This window comes from Vombatus ursinus, unplaced genomic scaffold, assembly GCF_900497805.2.
Source record: "Vombatus ursinus unplaced genomic scaffold, bare-nosed wombat genome assembly UNPS02014798.1, whole genome shotgun sequence".
NCBI classification, from domain to species: Eukaryota; Metazoa; Chordata; class Mammalia; order Diprotodontia; family Vombatidae; genus Vombatus; species Vombatus ursinus.
The window spans coordinates 24,890,420-24,914,309 of record NW_020954576.1 but is presented as its reverse complement, the minus strand read 5'-3'; the positions used below and the strand labels follow the sequence as shown (position 1 = coordinate 24,914,309).

Below are 23,890 nucleotides of genomic sequence, written 5' to 3'. Positions count from 1 at the left end.
AGAGAGAGAGAGAGAGAGAGAGAGAGAGAGAGAGAGAGAATAAAATTTAACTGAAAAATGTAAAAGCTTAAAATAAATGGGACACTAAAGAAGACACCTCACTCCTTCCTCTGCGTAGGTGGGGAAGAGGTGTCTAAGGATGCAAAACATCACATATCACATCAGTTTTTCTTTTGATGTATTGACAGCATTTGCTGAATTTTTTTTTTATTCTCTCCTGAAAAATTCTTTATTATGGGGAGAGGAAAGGATAAAGTGGAAAATCTAGGTGAAGTAAAAAACAAAAAAATCAATAAAAATCAACTTGAAAGAAGAAAAATGGGCTATTCAAATAATTCTCTCCTCTAAATCCTTCTAAATTCTTAGAGGGCAAGCAAAATTAATATTAAATGTTTAATTGATATTTATTATGGCTTTGATATTGGCTTTAAAGTTCAAATAACCCATACAGGAAGACTAATTTTTGTATTACATGTAAATTTTAAAGTGCTTTAGGGATGTCCATCAATTGTAGAAAGGCTGAACAAGTTGTGGCATATGATTATGATGGAATATTATGGTGCTATAAGAAATGACAGGGGAGATGCTTTCAGAAAAACCTAGGAAGACTTATAAGAACAGATGTAAAGTAAAGTGACCAGAACCTGAACATTGTCTACAGTTTCAGTAATATTGTATGATGACCAACTGTGAATGACTTAGCTATTCTCAGCATCAAGATAATTCTGAAGGACTTATGATGAAAAATGCTATCCACCTCCAGAGACAGAACTGAATGCAGAATGAAGCATATTTTTTTTTAACTTTCCTTATTTTTTGAGGGCTTTTTGGGTGTTTTCTTTTGCAACATGGCTAATATAAAAATACATTTTGTATAACTGCACATGTATAATCTGTATCAAATTGCCTGTCTTCTCAAGGAAGGGAGAGGGAAGGGTGGGAATTTGGAACTCAAAATTTTTTAAAATGAATGATAAAAATTGTTTTTACATATACTAGGAAAAAAATATAAAATATAAAAAATTTTCTCCAAAAAAGTACATTGAAGTTCCTTATATAAACAAGGTTTTTGTTGTTGTTGTTGAGTTATTTCAGTTGTGTTTTACTCGTCGTGATCTCATTTTGGGGTTTTCTTGGCAAAGATATTGAAGTAGTTTTGCATTTCCTTCTCCAACTTATTTCACAAATGAGAAACTGAAGCAAACAGGGTTAAGTAACTTGCCCAGGGTTCTCCCAGCTAGTAAATGTCTGAGGCCAGATTTGAACTCATGAAGATAAGTCTTCCTGGTTCCAAGACTAATGCTCTATTCACTGCACCACCTAGTTGTCCATAAGCAAGGTTACATTTACAGCCATTTCACAGGAGTGAGGACATGGGTTCACTATTTTATATTTCTATGAAGTGTATTGTTGCCATAAATTCAATTTTATAAAATATTCTTGATCACCTGTATAATCTGGTCTACCTGTGGTCTGAAATACAACTCAGTCATAACCATTTTCTAATGAGAAAATAAAATCTCCATTACAATGATCCATTTTTTTGAGGATGTTATCAGAAATGTGGTTGTACTGAGAGCGCAGAGTATGCTAAGAAGATAGATTGTGAGTTCTGTATAAGCCGCATTATTAAATTCAATACTTCCTTGCTTAGCTTCTATTCTTTCTTATATGCCGCGCTGATATACAGATCATCAGCTAAGACACAGGGATGCTAATGGTGAAAGAGATTATTTGATTTCACTCCATATACTATCTTCTTTGAGATAAAAAAAAAATACTACATGCTCCCTCAGTAGTAGTATGCATGACTTATTTTTCCTCATTTCCATGCGAGGAAAAAAAAAGGCTCTCACATTGCCAAATCTATTTACTTAATGTTTGCTATGCCTAAGAAAGAAGAGTAAGGGTGTAGGACTGACTTTCAAGTTTGAAGTTAATAATGAAGTAATAACTTTCTATTGATAACTCTGCCACAAAAACTGAGCTAGAAAACAGAAATAAAGAGTATCACTTTGGTATCATTGTTTCCACTTTGAATCTTGTATAACCAGTTTCTACAAATAACTTATTTCCCAGAAATTTATAAAATGCTGGCTCAAATTATATTATGCTAGACTGCTATTCTTCTTACACTTTAGGAAATGCTTTTGACTCACACATACCTGTGGAACCATTGCAACTCTCTGGTTTCTTTTAGGGGACCTTGTATTTAATTGTCTGTCATCATCTTCACAAAAAAGACGGCTTCGTTTTGAATTTCTGAAGGGCTATATGACATAAATGTAAAAGAATTAAATGAAAAATCAGGAATAATTTTCTATTTTTATATATGATATATATTCCCACAACAGGATGACATAGCCATGACTTCATTAGAAATGTCAATGGAAGATAAAATGACAAAGATAATTTATAATTTAGAAAGCAGGTCAGAGAAATACTTTCACATGATTGGTCTCCAAATGCTCCTGTCTCCGTTCTATTCCATTAGCCTGGGACTTCGTTGGGCAGGAACAGAAGGAAAGCCCCCAAACGACAATTACAAGATTATACATCCTTATCACCTACCTCTAAAATGTACTTTTGCTTGGTGTATACAAAGTGTAGTTTATTATCTATTCCAGTATTATTTCTATTTGATTGTTTAAATGCCTCTATTTGTTTTTACTATGTTTCTTGAGGACAAAATTCTCATGTACTCAAAAGGATCTATGATTTCATCAATACATATTTCCTATTTAAAAATATAAACTGGCAACCCATCATAAGCAACGTTTGACTTTGCATCCCACAGTTTGTCACAGAGGGTTCCCCTAATGTGCTGGAGGTCTTCCTCACTTTCTACTGACACATGATGAGGCATGAGTGGAACACAAGGGGTGGCTATCCTTTGGTCTTGCTTTTGCCACATGATTAACCCATCTTCTTCAATCATACAAGTAGCGATGATATTCTTTATTCTAGTTCTTCATTGTTACTTATTTGTTACATGTTGCAGCGTACTTGACCACCATCACATATGACTCCACCACCCTCTGAATTATATTCCTGTTTAATTCTTTGAAGACTAGTGTTTCATGCCTCACAGACATGCAACAATACCAGAAGAATACTGGTATTAAAAAGATGGCCTTTGTTTTAGAGGAAGTGTGAAATCATTAAATGAGCTTTAGCAATGGAATACTATTAGGCCAAAAGAAATAATGATGAAAGAAACTGTTTCAAAGAAACCTGGGAAAACTTGTATGAACTAATACAGAGTGAAGTGAGCAGAACCAGAACAATCTACACACACACACACACACACACACACACACACACACACACACCCCCCATTGCAAAGGCAAACAACTTTGAAAGAATTAAGAACTCTGATCAACACAATGACCAACCCCAATTCCAACTGATGATGAAGCACGCTACCCATCTCCTAAGAGAGAAGTGATGGACTCAGGGTGCATAAAACATGCACTTTTTGGACATGGCCAAAGTGGGAATTTGTTTTACTTAACTGTGCTTATCATAAGTTTCTCTCCTCGCCTTCAATTTAGGAAATGGGAGAGAAAACAGATTTTTGTTAATTGAAAAAAATTAAATGCAATCTTTTTAAAAAAAAGAAAAATCAGAAGGAGATACAGAACAATTAACACATCATTGCTATGTTGCTATTCAAGTTATGTTTTTTCCCTTTGGCTTAAAAAAAAAAAAAGGAGCTTTACTCTTTCCCAAGGACAATCCAGACTGCTCATCCTGTTTATTTTGGGCTGAACTTACCCTACATAATGAGTGGCTTGCCAAGATTACTTACATACATACTAATAAACAGATGGAAAGACTATAGGTTTTCAATCTAACTGCATTTCATCGTTTGGACAATATGTATTCTTCATCCATTTGGTTTTTCATGGTTATGCCAAACTACTGAGTGGTAGGTTCTCATCCAGAAGGCTCTGCAACACTATAGGGTTAGTACATGCAATTAGCATGATGTCATTAGCAAATAGAAGCATCTGGAGAACATCACTAGTCATATAGAATCCTTCTTGAATTTGAATTCTTTCTTGGATTTTTTCCATGAGAGTAGCAAACACCTTTGTTAAGCACACATCTCCTTAAATTATGTCTTTCTGTTGTAATATCTTTCATGGAATCTTGAGTAATTTTGATATATGCACAGAAGACACCTTGTTGGATGAAAATTTTTAAAAAGCAATGTTTTGCTCTCCTGAATCAAAGGCTTTTTAAGATAATTAATAAACAATAAGCACAGCAAGATCTACATCTTTCAGTCAATTGTGTAATAGAACTATGTCCTCCATGTGGAATACCTCCTGTAAAATAGTGCCTCTAATAGTACTAATACTTTTATTGCCCTCAATTCATGTGCAGATTTCCCTCATAAAAAATGTAAACAGATGGGAAAATTGGCATGTAAGTCATTAATATTCTCCAAATAACTTTTTAAAAAGTATTAATAGAGTCCCGTATTTTTTATTTACTTTTGCTATCTTCCCTGCCTTCAGACATCTTATGAATTTATGCATTTGCAACTTCATCACTTTTAGCAAGGAACTCATATATAGATTTGGTTTAATCTGGCTGTTTTTATTATCTCTATTCTCTTTAATACCATTTCTCTCTTCTCTATAAACATATCTGGGATGTTAGTATGGGTATGTGGTTCCAATGTCCTTGACTGCAAAAAAAAGAGTTTGTCATCAATATTTTTGTAAATCTTTTTCATTTTTCTTCTATTGTCCTACTTTCATTTTCATCCCTAAATGCTCTCAGGAAGACACTGCTTAGTTGAGTCTTTCACCAAACTTTCTTTAAATTGCTTTTATTCTCCATGACTTCTCTGTTTTATGAGGCAATACTGTTCAAAAAACTTCCATTATTCTTTTTTATAAAAGTTTTTTGTTTTTAATCTTTTTGAAAATTCTGAACTTAACAAACACCAAAAAGAAAAAAAAAAAGAGAACATTTCCATATACAATTTTACAAAGCAGTTTGTATCATATAATGGTATAACTTTCGGCTGTTCTCTGATTCCACTTGGAAGTTAGTCAAGTGTCAGCACACAGACGTACTTTTTAGGCTCTTTTGGTTACCTTGTTATAGTTATTCATTTGCATCAGTTAAACTTCTATATGAAAACATTATAGTCTGTGTCTTCTTTTTCATCCACATTCCATTTTTTTGTCCTTGATAATCTGTTTAAATATTTGTTTTAATTGTATGCTATGTCTTTTTCTAATTTTTATTTTCTCAGCTTTGTACTAATTTTCTTTGCTCTAACTGTACACAGATTTCTGTTCTAACAAGTTGGTCTGATTATACACAAAAAGTGGATTCAAGAATGAGTCTCATGTCAATACTGAGTCATTTCCTACCTGTTAAAATACGATCAATTTCATTTTTTTTTTAGCTTATTTGCTTCTCACTGAGTCTAGCACCTTCTCATTCTTTTCTTGAAGAAAGCATTCATGATAGTATTAAGTATTTAAAGCTTCTAGTTAATAAGTCTTTGACTTCTTTAATTTTTTTATTTGTAATCCACATTTTCCATGCTGTCCTGACATGCTTTGCATTGAAATCACCAAGCCATCAAAGTATATGTTGATTTAAAATGTAAGGTATCACTGAATTTTTTGCAGAATTTTTCTTCATCGTTTGCAACAGATATTAGTGCATGAGATGCAATTACTTTCATGGTGAGCTTTTTGCAAATACTTAATATGGGTAATGAAATACAAGATGATCAAATGTCCCATGAAATGATTTTTTTGTGCTACCTTTGGACACACAATAAAACCAACTTCATCAACCACTTAACATTTGATTTTTCATAATTCCATTTAGCTACAACTTTGTTATTTCTAATGTTTTCACTTGTAGTCAAAATTGACATTCACTGGTCATTTGACAAATATCTCACATTCAGAATACCCATATAGCTAGTCAAGTTAGTCAAATGTCAGCACACAAACGTACTTTTTAGGCTTTTTTGGTTACCTTGTTATAGTTATTCATTTGCATCAGTTAAACTTCTATATAAAGCATTATAGTCTGTGTCATCTTCTTTTTCATCCATACTCCATTTTTTTGTCCTTGATAATATGTTTAAATAGTTGTTTTAATTGTACACTATGTCTTTTTCTAATTTCTATTTTCTCAGCTTTGTACTAATTTTCTTGGTCTAAAATGGTCTAAAAACTGTGTAAGTCTTAGCACTGTACTGGCTGCCCCCTTTTCTGTTATGTCATTGTGGAAGTCAGAGGAAGATACAAAGAAGTAATGCCTACTTTGTATTTTTCTTTCTTTCATTTCATGTGTTGCTGTGACCAAAGAATTCATCACCAAGTAACCAGCCTACTTCTAATGAAACTCTACTTACCTAGATCGATTCTCAGGGAAATAGACTTAGACTGTTACTAGGATTGTACTCAAAACATTTCCAGCATGATAATGAGATAAGAACCAAATATATGTAATTATTTTACATACATTACCTAACAGAACCACAAACAATAATACACTCATAAAACTTTTTGAGGATAATACAGAAATAGCAATAAGAACTAATTAAATTTTTACTGATTGAATTATGCTTGAAAAAATAATAAAGTGTCTACTATTTTCATCCAAGTACTTCAAATATTCTATTTAATGGGAAAGGAAACCTTTGAGCAATGATATCTGTGAGAATTATTATTCTGTAATAATATATAAATGATAATTTCATTATCATTACAAATAAGAAAATAAATTATTCTTTACCATCTCCACTGAAGAGGCTGTGTTCTTGCCTTTCCAAACTGGCGTTTTCTGTAAGGAACTGTATTTTTCATTCCATGTGCTGGATAAGCTTCCCTCTGTGACAAAATTACACATCATTAATACAAATTTAAATCTAATCCAGTGGAGACTATAAAATTTAAAAACACTTCAAAGAAAAGGCAATGTGTTAGAGTGGAAAAAAATACTAGGTTTGAAGTCAGGAGATTCAGTCCTAATCCAATTCTTTCCACTAACTTGATAGGACAGATAGACAGGCAGACATCTCTCTCTCTCTGTATTTTGTGTGTGTGTGTGTCCTAAGCAAGTCACTTAGTGTGGTACAGTGGATAGAATAGGAAGACTAGGGTTTAAATCCTGTCTCAGATCTTACTAGCTAAAATAATGTATATAAAGTACTTTGTATAACCCATAGGGATATATATGGGTCATCACTATTAAACACCTTTGTTTACTCATCAATAAAGGAGTTGGACCATATGACATTTATTTTTGTTTTCAATATTTATGATGTGAATATTTTCTCTCATGATAAAAATATCTCCCTCATATTTGAGACTGAAAAACATTAACACAAATCAATTTTTTTAAAATGTCCTACATGTAACAAAAGACATTTTCTCTGTATAATTCCAAAAATAATTTGAAAAAGTCATTATGATAGATCTTTAACATTCACTTATTTGACAAATATTTATAGAACACTTACTACACGCAATGTACTATAATAGTTTACAGAAAATTCAAAGATGAGACAGATATCACCCTCAAGAAAATGTAGAGTCTAAAAAGATTTAAGGATGAAAATGACAACTATATAAGACAGAATATGAAAGTGCCACTGAAATTTAAAAGAAGGACAGAGATTACAAGTGTCTAAGAGACTCCATGGATGGCTTCATGAAGAAAAGTAACATTTCAACTAGGCCTTGAAGGGCAGACAGAAGGAACAGAATAAGCAGAATCATGAAGGTGAGGGTCAAATACACTGCAGGTACAGGCAATATTATGACCAAAGGTGCAGAAATTGAACCAATTAGGGCAATGTTCACAAACAAGTTTTTTAATTTGATAGAGGAGTTTGTAGTACACAAAAGTAAAATAATAGAAATAAGACTGCACAGGTGATGCTAAATTATAAAACACCTTGAACACTAAGCAACATGAAGCCACGGAAGACTTTAGGAACTGGGATGAGGAGGTAAGAGGTAATATGATCAAAGACGTGCTTCAAGAAAATTAATCTGGCAGAAACATGTAGGAGTGATTACACAGGAGTAACACTAGAGACAAGGAAATTAGCTAGGAGATGACTGCAATAGTTCAGGTAAAGGTAATAATGTATTTAACTAGGGTGGTGGTGTGAATGTAAAAGATAATTTGAAAATCAAATTGACAGAAATTAGCAACTGATTTTTTAAAAAATTATGCACAAAGGACAGGGCTACTTTTAAGCTTATGTCTTAGTAGGGAAAGATGATAATGTCATTAACTGAAACAGGGGAGTCAAAAGAGTAATAATATATTTACAATTTCTTAATGGAAAAATATATATACATACATATATACATTACACACACACACACACACACACACACACACACACACACACGTGCTATGAGCACTTTAAAACTGGAAATGTCCCTAATCAAATATGACAGTGTTCGTCTAGGTCTCACAAAGAATCTCCAAAGTCATCTAGTCCAACCCATGGAGAGTCCAACCTCTAAAATAGAGCTAACAAGCAGATGGAGAACTTCAGTTCTGCTGCCTTATAAAGCACACTATTCTGCTTATGGCAGATTTAAATGCTATTAAGGTTTTCCTTATGTCAAGTCTAAATTTGTCTCCTTGCAATTTTCACTCATTGTTCCTAGTTCTACTCTCTGGGAACAACAGAAAAGGTATAATCCTTCTTTTATATAACAGCTCTCTAAATACTTGAATACAGATGTCACACATGTTCTCCAAGTCTACTCAAGGCCAAAGATCCCTAATTTCTTCAGTCAACCCTCACACAGAATGAACTTGAGGCCTTTGTATCCTCTACCATTCTAATCACCCATCTCTAGACACTCTCCAGCTTACTATTGTCCTGCTCTTACTATCTTCCGTACATTTCTTTTAAAATCTAAGTCAGTTAATGAGCTCCCTGTGCATTCATATTGGTTTTTTTTTTAAGACAACTCTTACTTTTCCTCCTCACAATTACTTTTCTTTGTACCTTCACAATTTCATTCCTGAAAACTTTTCACTCTTAGGAATTTTAGTTCATGAGATCCTACCTATCATTTCTTTAAATTCACTTTCCAAAAATCTAAGTATATGTGTCAGCTCATGCCTGGCTTTCCTCTCTTTAAATATAATCTTGGCTAAAACCAGGAAGGTTAGCAAGAAGGAATTTAATGTACATTTTAATAAGTCTAATTTTATAATATTATTCACCCTGAAATTTTTACTTCAATATCTTAAGTATCTGCACATGAAAATTAAATTAGGTTGTACATATTCACTTTCTGGTGCCAAAAAATGCAAAGTACAACAGTCAGCATACTAAAGAAAAAATCTCAGGGGTAGCTAGGTGGCACAGTGGATAGAGAGTGCACTGGCCCTGAAGTCAAATCCGGCCTCAGGCCAAACACTTGATACCTACTAGCTGTGTGACCCTGGGCAAGACACTTAACCCCAACTGCCCTTTAAAAAAAAATTTTTTTAAAAAAATCTCATGCAATAGAAACCTAATACATTAGTTACTTTGTGAAGGTAAATAATAATATATACATTTCCAGAGCTGTCCCCTTGAAAAAGCAATAAGAAAAAAAGGGTATTTTTTTCTGCCAGATAAATAAAAATCAGACATACATCTTCAAAGACACATGGTATCCTTAGGCTATAAAAATACCACTCGGTACGTTACTATTCCAGAGGGCTAAAGCAGAAAATTTATCTGAAAGAATTAATGTAACTAAAAATGTTTAGGTTGGTTCGACTGATCAGTTTCTTTACACAACAAATCTTGTCCAACTGCTATTGTAATAGTAGGATTGTATTAAGGGTCAGTATAATGCACTTGAAGTATGACAAGACCAAAGAAAAAAGTACAAAAAACCAAAGCATTTAGTCCTTTATATACCCTTTTCTTCAGAAAGATAAAAGTAGCATTATACATGTATTCTAATTAGCTTTGAGTTAATATTTATAAGGAAAAGTTCCTTAGGACCAAGAATATCTCTATATGGTGCATAATACTCTAAGTGCAGATGCTTTAAAAATGTATTATCAAATTATAATTACGCAAGAACAATTATACAATGTAAGAAAAGTGTGCAAAGCTTGGAGTATTGTCTTTCTTGAGACTTTTTTTTAAACTCAAAAGATTTCCCTAATTGCAATTCCCTAAGCAGGGGTGGGGAAGCTATGGCCTCAAGGTCACACGTGACCCTCTAGGTCCCCAAGTGCATCCCTCTGACTGAATCCAAACTTCACAGAAAAAATCCCCTTAATAAAAATGATTTGTTGTGTAAAACTTGGACTGTCAAAAGGCTGCACCCAAGGACCTAGAAGGCCATAGGTTCCCCACCTCTGTGGCCTAGTGATTACAACTCCTGGAGGGCAGCATCTGCATCTTATCTAATGTTTGTGTCACTAGTATCTTGCACAGAATAAACACTTAAAAAATATTTATTAAATTCAATTGAATTAATGAAGTTTCTTATGTATCTAATGATTAATCCATCTAAATTATACTACATAAATCAAAAGTGCTCATGTTATCTAAATATTAACTAGAACCATAATGCATCAGATTAATATCTTAATAAAAAAGAACAGACATTATAGGCATATCCCACATGAGGTTGCAATAACATCACTACTACATTATAGCGAAACACCATAAAGATGAAAAACTTTGTGGAAATATTGCTTAGTCAATCACACATTTATAAACATTGTATCTATGTGATAATCTCCTATGCTATCATTTTACCTAATTTCTGTGGAACCAATTAATGACATTATGGAAGCTGCACTTCTAAAATTGCTTTGGAGTAAGTGCACATGCAGATTAATTTTAATTGGTTAGTTATCAATCCTTAATTTAGGCCATATTTTCAAAAAATCACACTTCTTACCTTTTAAACTAACAAGTGCTTTTGCTGAAGAACCTGAAATTAAAAATAAAATAAGTTAATAATCATGCCCATCAAAAAGGTTTTGGTATCAAATATATGATAAGAATTTGAAATCTAAAATACATAGACAACTGACAAAAGTAGGAAGAGTCAATACCTGAAGGATCATAAAAAGATGGACATGCTGATGCATTGTTGTTGAAGCTATGAAAAATTCTGATCAGTTTGAAAAGCAATCTGAAAATGTGCAAAAAAATCACTAAAAAGCCTATATTCTTCAACCCAAAGATACCACTGCTAAGTGTATACTCCAATCAATCAATCAATCAATCAACATTCATTAAATACCTACTATGTGCCAGACACCATGCTAAGCACTGGGGATAACAAAAAGAGGCAAAAGACAGGCCTTCAAGGGTCTCACAACCTAATGGGGGAGACAGCATACAAATATAACACAAAGCTTGCTATATACAGGACAAATAGGAAATAGTTAACAAAAAGAAGACAGCAGAATTAAGACAGGTTGGGGAAGGCTTCCAGTAAAAGATGAGATTTTAATTAGGACTTAAAAGGAAGTCAGGATTAAAATTAAAAATCTCAGGGGTAGCTAGGTGGCACAGTGGATAGATAGTGCACTGGCCCTGAAGTCAAATCCGGCCTCAGGCCAAACACTTGATACCTACTAGCTGTGTGACCCTGGGCAAGTCACTTAACCCCAACTGCCCTTTAAGAAAAGTAAAAAAAAAATCTCATGCAATAGAAGATAGAAGAAGTGGTCTGATAAGTAGGCAGAGAACCAAGACAGTGGTGTCCTAAAAACCTAGAGAGATGAGAGTATCAAGGAGGAAAGAGTGATCAACAAAGTCACAGGCTGCAGAGAGGTCAAGAAGAATGGGGATTGAGAAAAGCCAAGGAGGTTAATGATAATAAGATCCCATAGACATCAATATATTTATAGCAGCACTTTTTGAGTAGCAAAAAACTGGAAACTAAGTAGAGGTCTACTGATTTGGAAATGGCTAAATAAATTGTGGTACATGAATGCAACAGAATATTACTCTGCTGTAATAATATTAATACACAGTAATATTCTACTGCATTCATACACCATAAAATGTTTAAAAATTTATAAGTACTTTAAAGTTTGCAAAGCAGCATATATATATATACACACATACATACACACACACATATACATATATATCAATGTATGTTATCTCCTTTGATCCTCACAAAAACCCTAGGAGGTAGGTGCTGTTATTATTCTGATTTTACAGATGAAGAAACTGAGATGGAGAGAGGTTAAGCAACTTGCTTAGCTAGTAAGTGTCTCAGGCAGGAACTGAACTTGTCAGGAAGACCTGGTCAGGAAGACCCCAGGTTTACTATGTCACTAGGCCACCTAGCTTCCATAAAAAATGATGAACATGATGAAAACAAAAAAAGCATGGAGAAACTTATATGAACTGATGCAAAGTGAAGCAAAAAAAAAAAAAAAAAAAACAAACAAACAAACCAGGAAAACAATATACAGGATTACAAAAATGTAAATTCATAGCAGAATAACAACAAAAGAGCTGAAACTTAATACTGCACAATAAGAATGACCAAATTTGTTGAGAAGAAAACTGATCTCTACTTCTCTGCAGAGGTGCAAGAGGATGGACACTGAAATACTGCATATAAAATCAGATTTTTTTTGACAGGTTGGTTAGTTTTACAGAACTTTCCCCCCCTTCTCTTCCCGTTTTTTATGTTTTATTAAAAAAAAAAAAGATGACTCTCTAAGAGGAGGTGGTAGGAGAGTTAAAGTAGAAAATGTAAGTGAGGTAAAAAACAAAAAAATTTCAATAAAAATTTAAACTAAAAAAGAAAAACAACACCCCTGTATCCCAACCAGATTATGATTTTAGTAAAGAACATCTCAAATTGCCACACTCTTTATTTTTTTTAAATAAAGTACAAAATGGGGACTTGTGATATCATGGACAATCAAATTAAAATCTTTCTTCAGAATTCAGGAAACTATCCTGTAAAAGACAGAATGTTCATAAGCTAGAAATCCAAAAGAAGAAGTAGTTTGAAGTTGGCAGTACAGTTAAGTAGAAGCAGCACTTAAGTTTGAGTCAGAAAACTTGTGGTCGTGATCCACTAGCTAGCTGTCTACTGCTAGTGAATTAGCTTCTTTAAATCTGTTTCCTCTTATTTTTAAAATGAGGATAATCCACTCGCACTACTCATCTCACAGGGGGTGGATGGTGGTGCAATGAAAGTGCTTTGTAAAGTTAAAGCACTATAAAAATGGAGATATTACCTACAAAATAATAATAATAATAATAATAATACTTTAGTACTTCCAAAGATTCTCCAAACAGCCTTTATGGGTTGCATAAAAAATGTATTACCTGGTAGCTAACTTTTCAATGGCTATCTACAACTAGCTATTGATCATTGAGTAACACACACAATGTGTCTCTAGGCCCATGTTAATAGGATCACAAGATTTAAAGTTATAATAATATATATGCTAGACATAAAGGGGAAAATAAACATGCTAAATTACATGCATTACTAGCCTCACATAAAGGTATAGTGAGAAACAAATAAGACAACATATGTGACAATACATTGTAACAATAAAGTACCATTATATATATAAGGTACTATTATTATTCTTATTCTTCTACAAGAACCTGATGCTTCATTATGGCATAGAAATGAACCCAAATTCTTGAAGATACACTAGAAGACAGTACAAACTCAGGTAAATGCTATACCAAGCCTCAGTTTCCTCATTTGTGAAATGAGGAGGTAAGAACTATGATTCTATGTTTGACAGTCAAGTATATGGAGAAAGTGCCTAATTTGGCATAAAAGACCTCAATCTCTGCTATTTATAGCAAACCTAGAACCCAAGTCATCTATCAGGTTCCAAGTTCCCTACTTTTTCTACTCTTATCATTCACCTGCTTAAGAATACATCTCTTTCCGTAGCTCCACAGTTTATATTCCTTTATATTTTATGCACCATACCTGGATGACCCTGGATAAGTCTCTCTCAACTGCTCCTGAACTTAAAAGTGATTGGATTAATCTCTAGGGTCCCTTTTAACTTTAAATCTTATGATCCTATTAACATGGGCCTAGAGACACATTGTGTGTGTTATTCAATGATTCAGTAGCTAGTTGTAGATAGCCATTGAAAAGTTGCTACCAGGTAATACATTTTTTATGCAACCCATAAAGGCTGTCGGGAGAATCTTTTGAAGTACTAAAGTATTATTTTTATTATTATTTTGTCATCTTTGCTACTATTGTTATTATAGTAAAGCCCTGAGATTAGATTAACCATCATAGACAACTGATAAGGCATAAGAATAAAAGAAATTAATTAAACTAAAAAGCACAGCATAATGTTGTGCACAGTTCCCTTCATATGCTCCTCTGCCATCAATATTTTACTGATAAAGCAGAAGTGATGATATAAGCAAACTACTCCCAATGACAGTCAGAACTCCAAGGAATTACAACTGTGTAAGCATAGCTAAGGAGCATAATTTCTGAAAGGTTGGTCAATGTTTACAAATACCCTTCCTTCCACTTCTGGCAAATAGTCATTTATTCGTCTTCAGAACTGTTCTGGGCAGCTGACAATAAGAGGACTCCACATGGAGGATAAAGTTAGGAAAATAACATATATGCTAGATAAAAAGGGGAAAATAAACATGCTAAAAATAAGCAGTCTAGTCAAGTTAACATGGTACCTTAAAAGTAATCAAAGCTCAGGTAGGAGAGGGCCAGGTTATAAAGGTCTTCAAAAGTCAGAGGATTTCATATTTGATTCTGGAGGTAGTAACAAGCCACTGGAGCTTACTGAATAGGTTGGTGACATGGTCAGACTTGCGCTTGTTGGAAAATTACTTTGGGGGGTGGAGCCAAGGTGGCAGAGGGAAAGCAGTGACTTGCTAGAGCTTTCCCCCAAACCCCTCCAAATACCTACAAAAAATGGCTCTAAACAAATTCTAAAGCAGCAGAACCCACAAAAAAACAGAGTAAAACAAATTTCCAGCCCAAGACAACCTGGATGGCTGATCAGAAAGGTATATCACGCTGGGCTGGGAGAGGAGCGCAGTTCAGCGTGGGTGCACAGGCCGCAGCAACCCTGGAGCAGGCCTCAGAGGACTGAATCGCTGGCAGCTGTGGCGGTTTCCAGACTTCTCAACCCAGGAACGCCAAAGACAACTTAGAAGTCAGTGGGAAAAGTCTGTTACTGTGGTGAGAGAAGAAGCTAGATCTCAGCCGCCCCGAGGGCAGCAGCTGGCTTCTGAGCTTCCAGCCCACAGACTGAAGGGGAATCTAATGGCTGATCAGAGGGGGATTGCAAGGATCTCTTTGCCAGGGCTGAAGCAGGAATTTCTTGCTTTGCCTTTGCTTGGATCTGGGTCACAGTTCTGAGGGGCAGTCTTGGGGCGAGGAGGAACGCTGGTGTGGTGGAGCTTGTCATGGTGGTGGAGAGGAAACACCTCGCCCCTTATCATAGCACCTTGGAAGAACTGACACTTTTCAGGTCCCTAGTAGTATCTCTGAAAACAGCTGTACAAACCCCCAAAGCTTGGGACAGTACATTCTCCACATTGGAAACAGACTCTTACCTTAACAAAGAGTTTCAAACTCAAGTAATTGGTTGGGATCATGAGCAAGCAGCGCAAAAAGAGTCAGACTACATTATCTTACTTTGGTGACAAAGAAGATCAAAACATACAACCAGAAGAAGACAACAAAGCCAAAGCTCCTACATCCAAACCCTCCAAGAAAAATATGAATCAGTCCCAGGCCTTGGAAGAGCTCAAAAGGGATTTTGAGAAGCAAGTAAGAAAAGTAGAGGAAAAACTGGGAAGAGAAATGAGAGTGATGCAAGAAAATCATGAAAAGCAAGTAAACAGCTTGCTAAAGGAGACCCCAAAAAATACTGAAGAAAATAACACCTTAAAAAATAGCCTAACCCAAATGGCAAAAGAGGTTCAAAAAGCCAATGAAGAAAAGAATGCCCTAAAGAGCAAAATTGGACAAATGGAAAAGGAAGTCCAAAAGATTACTGAAGAAAATACTTCCTTAAAAATTAGAATAGAGCAATTGGAAGCTAGTGACTTTATGAGAAATCAAGACACTGTAAAACAAATCCAAAAGAATGAAAAATAGAAAATAATGTGAAATATCTCATTGGAAAAACAACTGACCTGGAAAATAGATCCAGGAGAGAGAATTTAAAAGTTATTGGACTATCTGAAAGCCATGATCAAAAAAAGACACTGGACATCATCTTTCAAGAAATTATCAAGGAAAACTGCCCTGATATTTTAGAACCAGAGGGCAAAATAGAAATTGAAAGAATCCACCAATCTCCTCCTGAAAGAGATCCCCAAAGGAAAACTCCTACGAATATTGTAGCCAAATTTCAGAGTTCCCAGGTCAAGGAGAAAATATTACAAGCAGCCAGAAAGAAACAATTCAAGTATTGTGGAAACACAATCAGGATAACACAAGATTTAGCTGCTTCTACATTAAGGGACCACAGGGCATGGAATATAATATTCCGGAGGGCAAAGGAGATAGGATTACAACCAAGAATCACCTACCCAGAAAAACTGATTATAATTCTTCTGGGGAAAAAATAGTCATTCAGTGAAATAGAGGACTTTCAAGCATTCTTGATAAAAAGACCAGAGCTGAATAGAAAATTTGACTTTCCAATACAAGACTCAAGTGGAACATGAAGAGGTAAACAAGAAAGAGAAATCATAAGAGACTTATTAAGGTTGAACTGTTTACATTCCTGCATGGAAAGATAACATTTGTAACTCATGAGACCTCTGTCAGTATTAGGGTAGTCGGAGGGAAAAAATTATATGTATAGATAGATAGATAGATAGATAGATAGATAGATAGATAGATAGATAGATAGATAGATGGATAGAGGGCACAGGATGAGTTGAAGATGAACAGGTCCTATCTGGAGAATAAAATTAAGGGGTGAGAGAGGATTATACTAGGAGAAGGAGAAAGGGAGAGGTAGAATGGAGTAAATTATCTCACAAAAAAAAAAACAGAAAAGAAAAGGCTCTTACAGTGGAGGGGAACTGGGGGAAGGTGAGAGGGAATAAGTGAATCTTATTCTCATAGGATTTGATTTAAGGAGGGAATAACATACACACTCAATTGGGTATGGAAATCTGTCTTGCCCTACAGGAAAATGGGGGGGAAAGGGGACAAGAGAGTACAGGAATGATAGAAAGGAGGGCAGATTGAGAAAGGGAGTAATCAGAAGCAAATACTTCTGAGGAGGGACAGGGTCAAAAGAAAGAATAGAATAAACTGGGGGGGTTGGATTAAGGAAAATAGAGTTAGTTTCTCACAGCATATCTACTATGGAAGCGTTTTGCAACTGCACATGTATAACCTATATTGAGTTGCTTGCCTTTTCAATGAGGGTGGATGGGGAGGGGAGAAAATTTGGAACCCAAAGATTTAAAAACACATGGTTAAAAACAATATGCTTTCATATGCAATTGGGAAATAAGAAATACAGGAAATGGGGTACAGAAATCTATCCTGCCCTACAGGAAAATAGAAAGGGAAGGGGATAAGAGAAGGGGGGGAGAGATGGGAGGAAGGGGTATTCAGAATGCATGCCATCTTGGGGTGGGGGGAGGAGTGAGATGGGGTGAAAATTTGGAACTCCAAATCCTGTGGAAGTGAATGTTGAAAGCTAAAAATTAATTATTTAATTAATTAAGAGGATAACAAATAAAATAAAATAAATCCCCTCTGAAAAATTAAATAAAATCACATCATTAAAAAAAAAAAAAAAGACAGCCAGGGGGTACATTAGCCAAGAATAATTGACTCAGTCAGGAAGACCTGAGTTCAGATCCCACCTCAGACACATGTATGATCCTGGATAAGTCACAACCTCCATCAGCCTCAGTTTCCTCATCTGTAAAATGGGGATAATAATAACATTTATCTCCCAGGGTTGTTGTGAGGATAAAATGAAATACATTTTTAAAGCACTTTTCAAACCACAAAGTGCCATCTAAATGCTAGCTGTCATTACCACCATTGTCTTCATTTCCCCAGTGCCAAGAATTGTGGCTGATAGTAATAGGTGCTGAATAAATGATTTATGGGGGCAGCTAGGTGGCACAGTGGATAGAGCACCAGCCCTGAAGTCAAGAGGACCTGAGTTCAAATCCAACCTCAGACCAAACACTTGACACTTACTAGCTGTGTGACCCTGGGCAAGTCACTTAACCTCAATTGCCTAAAAAATAAAACAAAAAAAATTGAAGAAAAAAAAAAGGTAAAGGAGTTTTACCAAATTCCTTCTATGACACAAACATGAGTTTGATACTTAAACCAAGGAAAGCAAAAAACAGAGAAAGAAAACTACAGAACAATTTTCATAATGAATAATGATGCAAAAATTTTAACTAAAATACTAGTAAGGAAATTACAGCAATATACCCCAAAGATCAGGCTATATCAAACCAAATTACCAGTATAAAAAATGAAAAGGGTGAATATACAACCACTGAAAATAAGATTAAGGCAATTATTAAGAACTATTTTGTCCAACTACATGCCAATAAAACCAACGATCTAAGTGAAATGAGTGAATGGTCACAAAAATATAAATTGACCACTATGACCAGGCTGGATTTATACCAGGAATTCCAGGTTGATTCAATATTAGGAAAACTATAAGCATAACTGGCCATATCAACACCATAACAACAAAGCCATATGGTTATATCAATAGATACAGAAAAAACTTCTGACAAACTACTATACCCATTCCTATTAAAAACACCAGATAGGATGGTAATAAATGGAACTTTTCTTAATATATTTAGTAGTGTCTATCTAAAAACAAAAGAAAGCATTATTCCAATGGGGATAAACTAGAAGCCTTTCCAGTAAGATCTGGGGTAAAGCACTATCATTATTATTATTCAATATTGTACTAGCAATGCTAGTTGTGGCGATAAGACAAGAAAAAGGAACTGAAGCATAGGTAACGAGGAAACAAAACTTATACTTTTTGCTAGGTGGTGCAGTGGATAGAGAACGTGGCCTGGAATCAGGGATAGCCCACGTTCAAATCTGGCCTCAGAAACTTACTAGATGTGTGACCATGGGCAAGCCATTTAACATTCATTTACCTCAGATTTCTCATCTGTAAAACAGGGATGATAATAACAGCACCTACCTCCCTGGGTTTTTGTGAAAATCAAGTGAGATAATGGTAAAGTATAAAGATGTAAAAATTACCACCATACCTGGCACACTATAAGTGCTATATAAATGTTAGCTTCTAAACTTAGAGAACCCTAGAGAATCAACTAAAAAACTAGTTGAAACAATTAACAACTTTAGAAAATTTACAAATATAAAATAAATTCACATAAATCATCAGCATTTTATATTACCAACAAAATCCAGCAGGAAGAAATAGAAAGAGAAAATCCATCTAAAAATAACTGCATACAGTATAAAATACTTGGGAGTCCACGTGTGATACACAGAGGAATCATATCAACACAATTTCAAAGTATTCTTCACACAAATACAGATCTAAATAAAGAAATATTAATTGCTCATGAAAAGATTGAGCCAATAAGAAATAGAGTGGTGCATCACACCTACCAGATTGGCCAACATGATAAAATAGCAGGATGATAAATGTTGGCAAAGATATGAGAAAACTGGAACACTAATGCATTGGTGGAGGAGTTGTGAAATGATCCAACCATTTTGGAGAGCAATCTGGAACTATGCCCAAAGGGCTATAACCTAAAGAGATCCTAAAAGTGGGAAAAGGACCCACACATACAAAAATATTTATAGCAGCTCTTTCTGTGGTGGCAAAGAATTGGAAATTGAGGGGATGCCCATCAATTGGGGAATGGCTGAACAAGTTGTGGTATAGGAATGTAATGGAATACTCTTGGTTCTATAAGAAATGATGAGTAGGCAGACTTCAGAAAAACCTAGAAAGACTTGTATGAACTGATGCTGAGTGAAGTGAGCAGAACGAGGAGAATGTTGTACACAGTAACAGCCACACTGTGCAATGACTAACTTTGACAGACTCAGTTCTTCTCAACAATGCAAGGATTTAAGACATCTCCAAAAGTCTCATGATGTAAAATGCTATCCACATCCAGAGAAAGAACTATGGAGTTTGAATGCAGATCGAAGCATACTATTTGCTCTTTTTTTTTTCTTCTGGTTTGTTGTTTCCTCTTTCTTGTGGCTCCTCCTATTGGTTCTAATTCTTCTTTACAACATGACTAATGTGAAAATATGTTTAATAGGAATGTATATGTATCGCCTATACCAGATTTTACACTGTCTTAGGGAAGGAGATGAGGATGGAGGGGGAGAAAATTTAAAACTCAAAAGTTTATGGAAGTGATTGTTGAAAACTAAAAATAAATTAATTGATAAAAAAATTTTAAAAAAAGAAAAGGCTGAGCCAATAGAATAAAAATGACAGTACTACCTAAGTTGATTTGATTATTCAGCGCCATATCAATCAAACTACCTAGGAATTACTTTATAGAGCTAGAAAAAAACCAATAACAAAATGCATCTGGAAGAAAAAAAAAAGGTCAAGAATATCAAAGGAATCAATGAAAAAAAAGATGTGAAGGAAAGGGGTCTAGAAATACCAGCTCTCAAATGATATTAAAAAGCAGTAATCATCAAAATAATTTGTTACTTGGTAAGAAACAGTGTGGTCAATCAGTGGAACAGACTAGGTACATAATATACAGAAGCAAATTAGCAAAGTAGCCTATTCCAGTGTTTGATAAACCCAAAGATCCCAGCTACTGGCCAAGAACTCACTATTTGACAAAAACTGCTGGAAAAACTGGAAAGTAGTCTGGCAGAAACTAGGGATTAGGGATAGAACAATATCCTTACACTGTATACCAAGATAAGCTCAAAATGGGTAGATGTTTTAGACACAAAGAATGATATTATAAACAAATTAGGGGAGCATGGAAGAAATTATCAGTCGGATATATGGACAGGGGAAGAATTCATGCCTAAGCATGAGACAGAGTTCACAGGAGTTGAAATGGGTAATTTTGATTATATAAAATTAAAAAATTTTTGCACATACAAAAAAAAACACACAACAATGCAGCCAAAATTAGAAGTAGGGAACTGGGGAACAATTTTTGCAGCAAATTTCTCTGATAAAGGTCTCATTTCTCAAATATATAGAGAACTGAACCAAATTTATAAAAATAGAACCTGTTCTCCAATTGATAAATGGTCAAAGGATATAAACAGGCAATACTCAGAGGAAGAAATCAAAATTATCATTGATCTTATGAAAAATGCTCTAAATCACCAATATTTAGAGAAATGCAAATTAAAACAACTCTGAGGTACCACCTCACACCCATCAGACTGACAAAGAAGAGAAGAAAGGAAAATGACAAATGGTGGCAGGGATGTGGGAAAATAGTACACTAATGCACTATTGGTAAAACTGTAAAACAGCCCCATTCTAGAGAAGAATTTGGAACTAAGCCCAAAGGGCTATAAAACTGCATACCCTAACATGATCTAGCAATACTGCTACTAGGTCTATGCCCCAAAGAGATGGAACAAAAAAGGAAAAAGACCCATATGCACAAAAATATTTACAGCAACTCTTTCTGTTGTGGCAAAGAACTGAAAACTTAGGGGATATTCATCATCTGGGAATGGCTGAATAAGTTATGGTATATGGACTGATGGAATACTATTGTACTGTAAGAAATAATGAAGGAGATGGTTTCAGAAAAACCTAGGGAGACCTATATGAATTGATGCAAAGTGAAACTGATAGAACCATGTAAACAATCTACACAGTAACTGCAACATTGTAAGGAAAATCAACTGTGAAAGACTTAACTCTGATCAATACAATGAGGCACCACAGAGAACTAATGACTCAGAGTACATATTAAGGCATTTCCCCACCCCCACCCCCTTCTTCACTTTTCTTGCTTTTTTCCCCCTGGAACATGGCTAATAAGGAAATGTTTTGCATGGCTGTATATGTATAATGATACTGTATTTCTTGCCTTCTCAATAGGTGAGAGAGGGAGTGGAGAGAGAGAATATGAAACTTAAAAAAAAAAAGATAACTCCTCTATTTCTGTCACTATTTAAAGCTCTTCTCCCAGTCATGAGTATCAAAATCTCAAAGTTAGCATTGAAACAGCCCTGGTTTCCACACATGTGCAATCAATCACTGGGTTTTATCACTTAAACCTTCATAATAGTTCAGTCAGACATCTGACTTAGAAGCAAGAGAGGAATCCACTAAAGTCCTATTCCAATGTCTCATCATGATGTAAAGATGATCTGGTATTTCTGAAGGCTATGCTAGCACAGTACAAACTATGGCAGATTCTACAATGGAAAAAAGACCTCCAGTACACTCTTGGCAAGCAAGAAGCTGCTAGGTGGCTCAGTGGATAGCTTGCTGGGCCTGGAGTCAAGAAGACCTGAATTCAAATCTGGCCTTAGACACTCACTAGCTGTGTGACCCTGGGTAAGCCACTTAACCTCTATTTGCCTTAATTCACTGAAGAAGGAAAGGGCAAACCACTCCAGTATCTTTGCCAAGAAAACCCAATATGGGGTCATGAAGAGCTGGACATTCATTACTGAATAACTGAACAACAACAACCTTGGCAATGAATTATATCTGTTTTCTACTAGACTAGCTAAATATGGAAAAACTCCTTTCCAGTAGGCTGGTCACCAGATGATGAATTATTTGGCAAAGGCAATCCATATAACAAAGAAAAATACAAAATGGTCCTTAGTCTTGTACCATCTTCCTTATACATCTTTAGTAATGGTGATGAAGCAGAATAAAGGGGGGGGAGAGGGATGGGTTCTAAGGATCACAATAGCTACTAGACAACCTAAAAACACTAAATGAATTGTTCTTATGATGAATGTAAGAAACTTGTTCAGGGACTAATGAATGGACATACTAGTTAAGGAAATGAATGATATTAATCTCAACGGTCTCACTATAAATGAAACCAAAAGACAGAAGAAGTTGCTGTAAAACTGAAAGATGGTTCATAGATTCGCCTTAGAGAAGCAAATAAAACAGTTTGAAAAGTTGGTTTTATCACATGTCCCAAGGCAACAAGAAATATTTAATAGGACACTTGGTCATCTTGTAGCGCAATGTTTGTGATAAGCATGTGTAAAAAGATCACCACTAAAATAATGACCCAGTTGTGTCAGTGTTTGTACAACTGCTGTACAGTTTATGTACCAATATCTGTTTTGCAGGTAAAGAAACTCCAAACTAAGTAAGACCTACCAAATTAACACATAGCTGAATACTTTATGACAATGCAAACAGGAGCCTAGAGGAAGATGATGTAAAATGTTGGAAAACATGGCTAAGAATAATAAAATTTACCTGGAAGAATAAAAAGTCAATAATTTCAAAAAAAAAAATCATGATAAAAGAGGGGAAGAAAAATACCAGGTTCCAAACTATGCTACAAAGCAATATAAATCAAAACTATTCGGTACTGGTTAAAAAAACAGAAAAGGTGGCTGGGTATGACGGTACATGTTTGAAATCCCTACTATTAGGAGAGACTTGAGGTTGGTGGATTGTTTGAGCTCAGGAGCTCTGAGCTATAAAAAGGCTAAAGCTACATTAACTCCAGCCCAATATGATGGGGGTAGGAGGTAGGTACCGAACAGGTTGGAAAAAAGGAACAGGTCAAAGTTGTCTATGACCGTCAGCAAAGGGATGAGGCCTCTGCATTTCCAGCCTAGGTGCGATAAGGAGACCAAGTCTCAAAAAAAAAAAAATAAAAAAATAAAATAAATTAAAAAAATAATAATAA

General features: G+C 35.0%; 1 protein-coding gene across 1 annotated transcript in view; it reads right to left on the bottom strand.

Moving 5' to 3' along the window:
* Positions 1–23,890, bottom strand: part of LOC114049824 (protein lin-9 homolog) — a 75,870-nt gene that overhangs the window by 36,882 nt on the left and 15,098 nt on the right. Inside the window, exons 2-4 of the mRNA XM_027871242.1 lie at positions 10,935–10,967; positions 6,784–6,878; positions 2,166–2,270 (exon numbers count right to left, since the gene is read on the bottom strand). Of these exons, the coding sequence (XP_027727043.1) occupies positions 2,166–2,270; positions 6,784–6,878; positions 10,935–10,967 (233 nt within the window). The remainder of the gene's footprint in view (positions 1–2,165; positions 2,271–6,783; positions 6,879–10,934; positions 10,968–23,890) is intronic.